This window comes from Scardinius erythrophthalmus, assembly GCF_964197995.2.
Source record: "Scardinius erythrophthalmus genome assembly, chromosome: 20".
NCBI lineage: Eukaryota > Metazoa > Chordata > Actinopteri > Cypriniformes > Leuciscidae > Scardinius > Scardinius erythrophthalmus.
In genome coordinates this window covers 1979764-1993105 of record NC_138240.1, presented here as the reverse complement: position 1 = coordinate 1993105, position 13342 = coordinate 1979764, and the positions used below count along the sequence as shown (strand labels likewise).

Below are 13342 nucleotides of genomic sequence, written 5' to 3'. Positions count from 1 at the left end.
ATAAAATAAATGAGTATTTATACTTTTATTTCCTTATTTGTGTATTAAATGTATTTTTTTCCACATTTATTTATTTCCACTTTTATTTATTTTCCCATTTATTAATGTATGTATTTATGTCTACATTTATTTATCTCTCTCTCTTTTTTTTTTTTTTTTTTTTTTTACATTTCTTCGTATATTTATTTATTATTAAGCCAGGGGCCTGTACCATGAAGCTGGATTAGGTGGCTAGCCAGCTATGTTTCAGCTTAGTTTCTGCCAACCCTGGGTTTTAGGTACTATGAAAGTAGCTCGGCTTTAATCGGTGTTCGTTGCCATGGTATCTTACGCTGCACGGCTAACCTGCTCCGGGGCAGGTTATGTTCTGGATTCAAGATCTCAGACTGAAGTTTGACCAATCAGCTGAGAGCAAAGAAACATATAGGTGACGTAACTTATTCCAAGTGTCTGTTGCAATGACTTCACCTTTTCTTCCAAATCCGGTGGACATCTCAGCGCAAATTGTTTGACGAGCACTTCGTAGAGAAAGAGTTTTTAGCTAGACAAAATCCCCTTGCCTTAACTGATAGTTAGGCTACTTGTATGAAAGATACAGGTTTTCCGCGGAAGGAATTTCTTATCTTTGCGAACTTCTTGAGCCGCGCATAAAGAATTTAACACGTCGAATTCATGCACTTACTGTACCGCAAATGGTATTGGGTTGGGTTTTTTTTTTTGTTTTTTTTTTTTTGTTTTTGTGCAAGTGGTAGTGCTACATTCTTGCACAGTGGGTGACGCACAGAAGCTAAGGGAAAACACGGTTTGTCAAACCATTCGCAAGGTGGTCCTCGCTCTGCAGGAGTACATGAAAAGTTTCATTAGTGTTCCCCGGACATTTATCGACCATGTCCATAAAAGAGGGCTTTTATAAAATTGCCAGTAAGATATATTGATAGGGTGACATCACATGAACACTTTTTTAAAGCAAATTTCACAAGTGTACTATACAATATAATACATGTTAAGAATTATTTTGAATCTTTTTTTATTATTCTTCTGTTAATCTTATGATATGATTCCCAAGTCATTGCAACATGTATGCAGTCTATTGCTCCAATCTCCACTGCTCTAGGGGAACATGAGGCAGATTATGTTAATAGGAAGTCCTATCACAGCCATAATGTTCTGGTAGAGATCATGTGAATATGTGAGATTATTTTCTGTGAGATGAATCTTTAAATTAATAGTAACATTAACAGATATAACAATGATCTACTAAACATTTCATCTGCAGACGACTTGTGGTCATGAACATATGATCAAGTTTGGATGCCAAATGGCCTGGCTCCAGTGCTTGTCTCACGAATGTTCCATGATTCTGTGTTGTGTCAGCACTTTGAGGAAAGCAAATTAAATTTGGTACAATACAAAACACTGTTAATTTGAACGGAGCTAGAAAAACATACCCAATAACCCCCTATCATGACCCTCAGACAGGGCCACAGCACCGCTTCAGTGTGGCCCTCAGTAAAACCAGAGTAAAGATAGAGATGACCTTTGGCATCCTAAAGGCACATTTCAACTGTGTTTGGCCCTTAAGAGTCACCAGAGCGGGCGTCACAGATAGTGTCTGCATGTGCCATTCTGCACAATATAGCCACCAGTAGAACGGAGCGAGAAACACCACAAAACCAGCTTCTCCCCGATGAAACTGACCCGATCACACTTGACCACCCAGCTGGTGCAGATGTAGATGCAATCACCATACAATATTACACTTAATAAAAGCACATTGAAACTGCAGATATGTCTCACACTGTTTTATTGGTTTTGTGGGATGGGAGGGAGAAAGAGAGCAAGAGAAAGTTGCATTAATAAATATTCATACTAAAGTGTTACTTGGTTAAATAAGTTCTAATATATATATATATATATATATATATATATATATATATATATATATATATATATATATATATATATATATATATATATATATACAGTGAGGAAAATAAGTATTTGAACACCCTGCTATTTTGCAAGTTCTCCTACTTAGACATCATGGAGGGGTCTGAAATTGCCATCGTAGGTGCATGTCCACTGTGAGAGACATAATCTAAAAAAAGAAAATCCAGAAATCACAATGTATGATTTTTTAACTATTTATTTGTATGATACAGCTACAAATAAGTATTTGAACACCTGAGAAAATCAATGTTAATATTTGGTACAGTAGCCTTTGTTTGCAATTACAGAGGTCAAACGTTTCCTGTAGTTTTTCACCAGGTTTGCACACACTGCAGGAGGGATTTTGGCCCACTCCTCCACACAGATCTTCTCTAGATCAGTCAGGTTTCTGGGCTGTCGCTGAGAAACACAGAGTTTGAGCTCCCTCCAAAGATTCTCTATTGGGTTTAGGTCTGGAGACTGGCTAGGCCACGCCAGAACCTTGATATGCTTCTTACAGAGCCACTCCTTGGTTATCCTGGCTGTGTGCTTCGGGTCATTGTCATGTTGGAAGACCCAGCCTCGACCCATCTTCAATGCTCTAACTGAGGGAAGGAGGTTGTTCCGCAAAATCTCGCAATATATGGCCCCGGTCATCCTCTCCATAATAATACAGTGCAGTCGCCCTGTCCCATGTGCAGAAAAACACCCCAAAGCATGATGCTACCCCCCCCATGCTTCACAGTAGGGATGGTGTTCTTGGGATGGTACTCATCATTCTTCTTCCTCCAAACACGTTTAGTGGAATTATGACCAAAAAGTTCTATTTTGTTCTCATCTGACCACATGACTTTCTCCCATGACTCCTCTGGATCATCCAAATGGTCATTGGCAAACTTAAGACGGGCCTTGACATGTGCTGGTTTAAGCAGGGGAACCTTCCGTGCCATTCATGATTTCAAACCATGACGTCTTAGTGTATTACCAACAGTAACCTTGGAAACGGTGGTCCCAGCTCTTTTCAGGTCATTGACCAGCTCCTCCCGTGTAGTTCTGGGCTGATTTCTCACCTTTCTTAGGATCATTGAGACCCCACGAGGTGAGATCTTGCATGGAGCCCCAGTCCGAGGGAGATTGACAGTCATGTTTAGCTTCTTCCATTTTCTAATGATTGCTCCAACAGTGGACCTTTTTTCACCAAGCTGCTTGGCAATTTCCCTGTAGCCCTTTCCAGCCTTGTGGAGGTGTACAATTGTGTCTCTAGTGTCTTTGGACAGCTCTTTGGTCTTGGCCATGTTAGTAGTTGGATTCTTACTGATTGTATGGGGTGGACAGGTGTCTTTATGCAGCTAACGACCTCAAACAGGTGCATCTAATTTAGGATAATAAATGGAGTGGAGGTGGACATTTTAAAGGCAGACTAACAGGTCTTTGAGGGTCAGAATTCTGGCTGATAGACAGGTGTTCAAATACTTATTTGCAGCTGTATCATACAAATAAATAGTTAAAAAATCATATATTGTGATTTCTGGATTTTTTTTTTTTTTGATTATGTCTCTCACAGTGGACATGCACATACGATGACAATTTCAGACCCCTCCATGATTTCCAAGTGGGAGAACTTGCAAAATAGCAGGGTGTTCAAATACTTATTTTCCTCACTGTATATACACAACTATATACACAACTATATACACAAATATATACACAACTATATACATACTGAGATCAGTTTTATCCAGCTGTTTGATTTTGTCTGAAGCCAATTGAGGTACAGGCCTCAGTTTCTGGGGCAGGTGTGAAAAATCCTACAATAAAAGAGATGTGTAAGGGCCAGTCCCTTTTTTATGCCACACATTCAAATGTTTGCCACAATAAAAAGCCCAGTGCATTCACATCAGCAACAGCTGAGAACACACAGACAGAGTGTCTTCATTTCCTCCACCCTAATAAATAAAAATAGGCCAATGTAAAGCATAACTGTTGTAAAGCAGGTTATGTTTGGTGTTCTGTCTGCTGCATACTGACCTCTGTGTGGGAGACTGTGTATGTGTGCTGGCTTCAACAGGGACACTGTATTTCCCTCTACTGCAGAACATACAGTCAGGCATATTTACAACTTAAAAAAAAGTAGTAATGTATTGCACACGTACCCAGTGTTACTTGCTTAGAGGAGCCAGCACCAGGGTCAGATTGTACAGCACCTGTAATCCCATCCATAATCGGCCGTCCCTTACTCAGAGCCAACTACTCCGCCAGTGTATTCTGTTTTTTTGAATTTAATTATTTATTTCTGTTTTCTTCAAACAAGTGTTTGTGATAAAATGCTCACAAAAGTAATAAAAGGTTGTGGTAAATACTCACCACTTTGAATTATATTTTTATATTTTGTCTTTATCTACTGCCAAGAACATTTGGAGTTGGGGTTGCATCTAAAAATCAATGAATATTAATTTTTCTTAGTACAGGTACATGCACATTTTTATATATTATAAAAATAGGCTATAGGCTATATTACACGTAGGTTATAGGCTCCACATACATACATAATTTTACATAAATATAGAACGTATTTGTTTAACTTACACATTAACAATAAGCAATCTTTCTCCAACAGTCTTCTCTTGCTTTGGCCGCAGAAACCGTATTGTTTCGAGCTTGAAATACATATTTAAATTCATCGTAATTATGAATGATTATCTCTTGCTCCTCCGCGGAAAAATCGCGACCCGCGATTGGTTGTTCAGTGTCGACGTCACTCTTTAATGTGCACGCGCGCGTGGAGTAATCATAGCTTGAGGATCAAAGCCTGAGTTGACAGAGAAAGTTGATGAGCTGCATCATGGTACCAATAAAGCCTCGGAGCATCGGTTTGGTTTTGTCAACTCAAAACTTATCCTGTAACCCCGAGTTTGTTCAGCTACCTTCATGGTACAGGCCCCCGGTCTGGCATTCCGTAACTGTCAACATTTTATTTTATTTTTGTTAACTGTCCCTTTAACGGCTTCTCAAGATGTGTGATATGTCGCCATCTAGCGGACTGATCTTGCAAGTACCGCTTAAACTAGCTTACCGTGGCAGTGTCAGAGGGCATGATATTTTGATATAAATTATAATACTAAAATTAATGTTCTATGATATTTACATAGTACTGCATGCTCTTTGCTGCCCATTTACACTGTTTTCTAGCATTATTTTTCATCTACTGCAGTGACAAATTAAGTGACTAACATATTAAAACATTTTTTATTTATGTTCACATATTCCACGTCACATTCAGCAGACAGAAATTGTTTGCTTTATTAGGAGTACAACATTTGAATGATGAATTCCAGAAACAATAGTAAAACCTCAGCAGATTCTATCAATAAAGCTACCCTAATACAGAACTGAAAAAGAAAATGACACAAGTTTGTGGGTTGCATTCAAAATAGTGATTAACATAAGGACCGAGTACTAATCTCTATAGCCTGTGGTGAAATGAGTCAGACCAATATCTTTCTGTCCTACTATCACCTTTATACACAGCACTCCATTAATGTGCTTACATGGGATATGAGGATACATCATTATAAAAATGAATTTTCTCAAACAAAGGGAATATACAGTGATTTCTAAGCTAGGTGTTCAGAGTTAAAGAGTGTAAGGTATGGTTAAAAAATTGAAATGGTTCTGTGTGCATCTCTGACATATCTTACAGATAACATGTTAAACTCAAAGATCATCAGCAGTTTATTCACATCAATCTCGAACAGTCGCACACAGAGGCATCCACGGCTTATGTATAATCATACTGTTTAATGTCAGTGACTAAACGAAGGCAGAATGTTGAACTTCTCCAACACACATATGCATAGACACAAACACACACACCTCCCTTGGAGAGAAGATAAAAATGTTTTCAGTTTGGATCGCTGCCGACAGCATCTTGGCCATGAGACGACACACACTCAGAGTCTATTTGAGGTTTTTGAGTTGCCGGTTGGTGGAGCTGATCTTGCCGTCCATATTGTCGACCTTGTTGAGCAACGAGTCGAGAGAAACGTCCTGGTCGTCGATCTCCGCCTGCAGTCCCAGACCCAGATTCTTCAGACGGCCCAGACCCGACGCCATCTCATCTGGAGACCAAACACACATCAGATCCTGTGAGTGAGGCATCTGATCCAAGTTACGGTACAAGATATCATCCTTCTCTCGCAGGTCAAAATTACCCTAAAATTATACTTTTTTTTTTTTTTTTGTCCAGAAAGCTTATTTTATTTCATTTTGATACAATGTTTCTATTTTTTAATGCAAATTTTTTATTTTATTTACCTTTAAATTACTAGATTTAATCAATAAGTAATAAATTGTAATTTAAGCACATTCCTCACATTCTTTCAAATTAAATTCAAAATACCTCACACTTTCATGCATAAACCTTTTAATTCAGCTCAAAATATCTTACATTTGCGTGACTTCTTTGACGACCTCTTGTGGAAAACAAACTATATAACATGATGTTTTATGACTTGCCACTAGATGGCCTTATATCTCTAGTCTATATGGAGCAAACAAGCTGTTCCTCTGGGTCCTAAAGTCACTTCAGGTCAGTATGCGTTCAAATACACATGTAGACATTATAAAATAATTTTTTGGTTTGAATTTTGAGCATTTTTAGGTTTTTCCTATGTGTACTGAAGCATTACCGGTACATTCATTCCTAAGGGGGTCAAATTGACCTGAGAGTGAAAGATTTGTTACTTTTTTACATTTCAACCACAAAACATCTTGAATCCATAAAAAAAAAAAAAAAAAAAGTGTATTTGTGGTTCAAGTTCGACAAAAGTCTTGGGGTCTTGGACCCCTCCGATGAACACTCAATTTGTAAAAACATTTAAGGATGGTAAGGATGAAAGTTAAAGGGATACCGATTAGCATTAAGCTTTGTATCAGTAGAAACCCGGTAGTATTTTCGAGCGGCCGTGCTTCCCTCCCTCATGTCCCCCTGAGACGAGAGATTTCTGTATTGTGTGTCTGGAAAAAAACCTCAGATGACTCAAAAATCGTCATTTAGCGTCAATTGAGGCTTTTCTGTCCAGAGGCGAGAGACTCCAGCCAGTAGGAGGCGCTAGTTCCGCATGTCCTCAACCCGCCCATAGGGGGATCTCACCATAAAACGCCGTCTTTTCAGTTTCGAGTCGACTACTAGCCTAGTTGTGTCATTTCTCCTGATACTGCCCTCTGTAACCGGTGGGCGTGGCTTGGGAGTGTCCTCGTAGGGCAGCGAAGCAAGTGCATTCTGGGAGTTGTAGTCTTTCATCCACATGAGCCAAAAATACATTTCAGTCTAGAAGGCACCAACTCCTAAAATAATTTCACATTTCTACTACATAAATGACCCAATTTAAATACACATTCATGTTTCCAGCGGTGAAATATCCCTTTAAACTCGTGTTTCTCACCGAGGTTTGAGTCCAGCTGTTGATGTGCGGCCCGCAGCTGTTTGTTCTTAGGATATCCGTTCTGATCGGACGGCCCGTTATCCAGGGAAGCGGAAGCACCGAAACCTGTTCAAACAAACATTTGTGATTCTGATGAGCCGCTTTTATCCGACACTGAGCTCTGTCTCTGCGAAAGCACTCGAAACCTTTGAGATTCATTGATGATTTCAAGTCTACACAACATTCAGACATTTCAAAGTGAACCCATGACCCAGTGGTTTCTGCCTGATCTCGGATCAGTTTGATCAATTTTACCGACACGTTTGTTCGATAGCGAGAAAGAGTTGTAGTTAATCGTCTCGTTAACATTAGCGAATTACATTAGCTAACACGAACTAACAATGAAACACTTCTAAAGCATTTATTAATCTTTGTTAATGTTAATTACAGCATTTACTATTACTTCATTCAAATCAAAAGTTGTATTTGTTATTATTTAAAGAAACTGAGCTGACATTAACTAATAAACAGTCATTTTTTATTAACTAACATTAACAAAGATTAATGAATACTGTAACTAATGTATTGTTCATTGTTAGTTACTGGGAAAGTTAGTCTCTTATTGGCCTGATTAACCAAACTCTCCAACAAAACAAGCCCTATAATTTAATAAAACAACAGATTATTCAGACACTTCACATGTAATGGTATTAGATGATTTGTTAATTGCATTTAATAGATTACACTTTCAATAAAACATCTGCAAATGGTTTGTAAACAGTGTTTTAGTGCATGTTTGGGTTTTGTTTTCGCTGCATTTACACCGTTTGACCAGGCGCTTCGAAACTGTCAATCATTCTGCAAAGCAATTGACCTATGGCTAAGCCACGCCCCCTCCACTCACTCGGACAAACAGTCAACATTCGGTAACAGGCGCTATGGCAGCTGTCACAGTAGGAGACATTTCACAGGAGGCAATTGATGATTTTTGGAGATTGCAATGCTGAAATGTGTGTGTGTGTGTGTGTGTGTGTGTGTGTGTGTGTGTCAGAGAGAGAGGCGCGGGCGCGATCAAACAGTGGAAACATAAAAACATACTCCATCATTTTGTTCAGCTAGAAGCTAGGCTAACGTTAACCTAACGTTACGTTAAAGATACCGTTCAAATACGTTGTTGACTTACCTTAGAACAGATGTAGACATCCTTGTTTAATTTATCCACGTTTAGTTGGTGTTGTGGTCTAAGTTACCGCATAACTTAATCCAGATTAGACACTTATCTCGGTTGAGATGTGGCTTGGGAAAGGGTAAAAAATACACACCGTAGCCCAGCCTCTCAGGATACCTAGTGTCAGAGTTACATGCCCCATGCACACCGTTTGACCATTTTAAACTTAAAATGACAAGAAAAAACATATAAAAACGAATAAAAACTGACTAACTGCAATGCATTTCAATGGACGTGGAAGCAGAGAATGTCCGAGCGTATTGGGTTAGCTATGCGCACTGTGATTGGCTCATCGCTTTTGGGGGCGTGGCTTAGCTATTGATTGAAAGTTCAAAAACGGGCTCTCAAAGATACATGGGTAAACGTAGAAGTTGGTCAGTGCGCAGTCATGTGTGTTTACCAGATGTCTCCAGTTTCCTGAGGTTGGGGTGGCTGGCCTGATACTTGTCCTCCTGCTGTTTGCTCTCCGCTAGTGCATTCTGTAAGCTAACATCATCAGACAACACCGTTTCGCTGTTAAATAATATTCAGACTCTTTGCATTTCCAGATATGGCATCTTTCCTGACTAAGAATCAAAGCAAGGCTCTGAAGGTTGATGTACACTACAGTCTCAGTCCATTCACATATTATTTTACGTCTATTCATCACAGCCTTGGTTTCATTTCATGTTAAATTGAAAGGCTTTTGCTTTAATGTGTGAAGTTACTTAATTAGTAGGCAAATTTAGCTTTAAGATAGGAAAGCAATGCACATTTTATATCATTTTGAAGAACAAGAACAATTCTAGCACTTATGAGCGCGTGTAAACGTGTAAAAGCTGCTAGTATTGGGCTGGTGTGTGACTGTACCTGCTGTGTCCCTCGTAGGACACCGGCTGCTCCTTCTGTGCCGGTCTGGGAGGTTCAGGTTTGCCTTTGAAATAGTTGACCATCCCCCCCCACACACTCTTAATGGTGTTTATATGCCTCTGGCTCGTCTTCATGTCCTGATCCATGTTGTCAATCATTCTCTCCGTCCTTTTCAAAGCTTCACCCTGACGAATCAGTTCCTGTGGAAAACAATCAAGCGATTTTAATGAAATAGCCAAAGCAAGAAACGTAGTTAGTCGAACTCAATCCGAGTTATATTAAAAAATATCCTGGCTCTTCCAAGCTTTATAATGGGAGTGAATATACCTTGTTTTATTGAAGCTCAAAAAAGCGCATCCATCCATCATAAAAGTGATCCATACGGCTCCAGGGGTTTATAAAGGCCTTCTGAAGCGAAGCCATGTGTTTGTGTAAGAAAAATATCCATATTTAAAACTTTATAAACTATAATCATAACGGCCGTACGAGAGTCTACTTCTGAGGGAAGAGTGACCTCTGACCCGACACATGACGAGTGACCTCTGACCTAAAGAGTGACCTCTGACCCGACACATGACGAGTGACCTCTGACCTAAAGAGTGACCTCTGACCCGACACATGACATAGGATGTAGGAGTAGCGTAAGCTCAGGTGAGAGTCGACGCTTCTCGCGGTTCAAACAACAAACTCAAGCTCCTCCCACATTTCTCTTTAAAAATTCTCCTTTTAGACTTCTAATCCATGACCGGTGTTTGTTTTACTCTATTCTCTGCACTTCTGCGTTCATCAATACGTCTTGCGTGGGGTCAGAGGTCACTCGTAATGCGTGGGGTCAGAGGTCACTCGTCATGCGTCGGGTCAGAGATCACTCTTCCGCTGGAACTAGACTCGCGTACGGTGGTTGTTACCGGAAGCCAGTGATTATAGTTTATAAAGTTATATGGATATTTTTCTTCGCTTCAGAAGGCCTTTATAAACCCCTGGAGCCGTATGGATCACTTTAATGATGGATGGATGCGCTTTTTTGGGGGCTTCAAAATCTAAGTTACCATTCACTCCCATTATAAAGCATGGAAGAGCCAGGAGATTTTATAATATAACTCTGTTTTCGGCTGACAGAAGAATGTCATATACACCTAGGATTAGGGGTGTGCCGGTTTCAGAATTGGTGATGACGGTTATGACGTGAGTCAAATGTGACGGTTCGTAACATACGACGTTCGTCTGTTATAGGACAACTTAGTTTGAATAAAATTAATATTTGTGTAGTGTTCAATGTTGTTATCAATAGAGATACCTGGATGGGGTATTAGTTCATCCGCAACCGCATCATAAAACTCATCATCCGCACCAACATTTTTTGACCAGATTTCAAAGCCGCACCCGCCCGCCATCCGCTGATTGTTTTGCGGTCTATGGACGATGCAATGCTCTGCTGATGTGAGTCGCAAGAAAGCCCTTGTCTGTTCTAGAAAGGATCCAGCAAAGATATTTAATGCTAATGTATGAGGCATAGGCCCAACGCTGAGTTTCATTCATTTATGATGAGATGCGCTCTAGTTCAACTTCACAATGCAATGCAAGTGAACGCGGCGCATCGGAGCCTCCATGTCACGGTTATTATATTGTCTCCTATATTTGCTTTTTATTTATTAAATACATGCAATTGGTTGATGAAACATTTATTAAAATTAAGATACAATTTGTACAAAACGAAATTCGCTTTAAAGAAAGGCTTTCTACAAAGCAAAACTTCATTAAGTGGTAAAAACCATGTCTCCCAATTGCAAATGTTCATTGCTAATGTTTATTATTGCAAATGTTTTTCATTTGTTTAATGAATCTCATAATGATGGCACATCACTATATCATAGTCATAGCTTTTATTTCTATCTCAAATGATTGGCGGTCGGTCAGGGCTACTTGGCAAAGAATCAAATACAGTTGGAAACGACGTAGACCATTAATAACACAGACTGTTAACAATTGTTTTGAATTAGTATTTAAACATTCTCTATGGTAAAAAATGTTTGTAAAAAATATTTTAATAACACGGTTTTGGCGGTTATAGAGTTGTAATGACGGTGTTCAACTATAACCGTCGGTCTCACAGTTATATACTAACTGTCACACCCCTACCTAGGATGAGGGTAAGTAAATTATGGGATAGTAAAAAAAAATTGGTGAACTATCTCTTTAAGTTTCCTCTCACCTCTGCCGTCTCGGATCCGACTTTCTCGGATTGGTAGATGAGTCCGAGCGAGCGGTGGCTGCTGTCCACGGCCGACTGCGCTGTACGCATCACTTCCTGCTGAAGCCGTTGTTGGCGTCTCTCTGCCGGACTCAGCGAACTCTCCTCCGGATCATCGTCGAAGTTAAAGCCTCTTCTCGGAGCCTCTTCATCATCATCATCATCAGCGAAAGGATTGCGGGTTTTGGGGTAGGCAGACATCCTGAACTTCAGTGAGAAGAGAGCACAGTACTTACACACACACACACACACACACACACACACACACACACACACACACACACATATATATATATATATATATATATATCTCAAACTTTATTTATACCGAAGTGCACCAAAGTGCTGTACAGAAAAATTAATAAATACATACTTTATATAAAACATAATACAAATAAAACAAATCAAGAGACATAAAACATAGGAAAAATAAACATCTCATGCCATAGATATATATGATAGGTATAAGGTAACTTTACACAATAATGTTCATTAGTTAACATTAGTTAATGTATTAACTAACATGAACTAACAATGAGCAATACATTTGTTACTTTATTTAATTATCTTTGTTAATTTTAGTTTATAAAAATGCAGCTGTTCATTGTTTCTTCATGTTAGTTCACAGTGCATTAACTAATGTTAACAAATACAACCTTTGATTTTAATAATGTATTAGTAAATGTTGAAATTAATATTAACTAAGATTAATAAATGCTGACGAAGTATTGTTCATTCATAGTTCATGTTAACTAAGGTAGTTAACTAATGAACCTTATTGTAAAGTGTTACCGCATCTATATATATATAAAATATGAATTATTATAAGATGAAATAATAAGTAAGGCAATGAAAGGAGATGCTTTAAATAACAGAAGTTTTTGAGATTATATTAAACTATCCTGAACAAACTATTATAACTGACATAACATCATCGATATACATATAGATATACACTATATAAAATGTGAAAATATTTCATAAATATGTGTTACTTAACTACATTTAAACTGAATGCTGTAGAAACTCATCTGTTATCTATCTGATTCTGAGCTACTTTATGTTGCCTAAAACAACCTTTAAATAAACCCTACATCGTCTTCAATTACATTTCCTCTCAGTCTGTCAGATTAAAATACTATATATCGAACACTGTATCGATAAATTCATACATTTGTACCTTTGATCGCTGGAGAGAGAGATTTGTTCTCCTGCTATCAGCTGAGCTGACGCTAATGGCGAAACACTTCCGGTGATGTCATCGTGACGTCAGATAGGCTCCTCCTCGTTTTTCATTCCGCCTGTTTTCACTTTTAGTTATTATTTATGAGTCATCCTAAACTGTCATAAATTATGACAGCGTCGTTTACAATTCGAAACCAATAGCTAGGATTTGAAAACAGAGATAGCTAGAGCCACAAAATACACTTTTAAATATTTTTCTTCTTCTTTTTCTTCTTCTTATAAATAATAATAAAAATAAACAATTATACTATTCTACTACTACTACTACTACTACTACTAATGATTATTATTAATAATTATAAATATTAAATAATAAAAATATACAACAATATATTCTACTACTACTACTACTACTACTACTGATTATTATTAATAATTATAAATATTAAATAATAAAAATATACAACAATATATTCT

General features: G+C 38.3%; 1 protein-coding gene across 3 annotated transcripts; it reads right to left on the bottom strand.

Annotated features, from left to right (window-relative positions):
• Nucleotides 1-5105: 5105 nt before the first annotated feature.
• Nucleotides 5106-12979, bottom strand: snap29 (synaptosome associated protein 29). Of its 3 annotated transcripts, none has more exons than XM_081348738.1 (6): nucleotides 12861-12979; nucleotides 11642-11911; nucleotides 9430-9629; nucleotides 8981-9066; nucleotides 7374-7478; nucleotides 5106-6047 (listed from the first exon to the last, which is right to left on the bottom strand). In XM_081348738.1, exons 2-6 carry the CDS (start codon nucleotides 11879-11881, stop codon nucleotides 5887-5889), a joined length of 792 nt encoding a protein of 263 aa, XP_081204864.1. In that variant the 5' UTR covers nucleotides 11882-11911; nucleotides 12861-12979; the 3' UTR covers nucleotides 5106-5886. The 3 variants fall into 3 exon arrangements, with proteins under 3 accessions (XP_081204864.1, XP_081204865.1, XP_081204866.1); XM_081348739.1 differs by having other exon boundaries at nucleotides 5135-6047; nucleotides 11642-11887; XM_081348740.1 differs by having other exon boundaries at nucleotides 5135-6047; nucleotides 11642-11887; nucleotides 12853-12865.
• Between the last annotated feature and the right edge of the window lie 363 nt (nucleotides 12980-13342).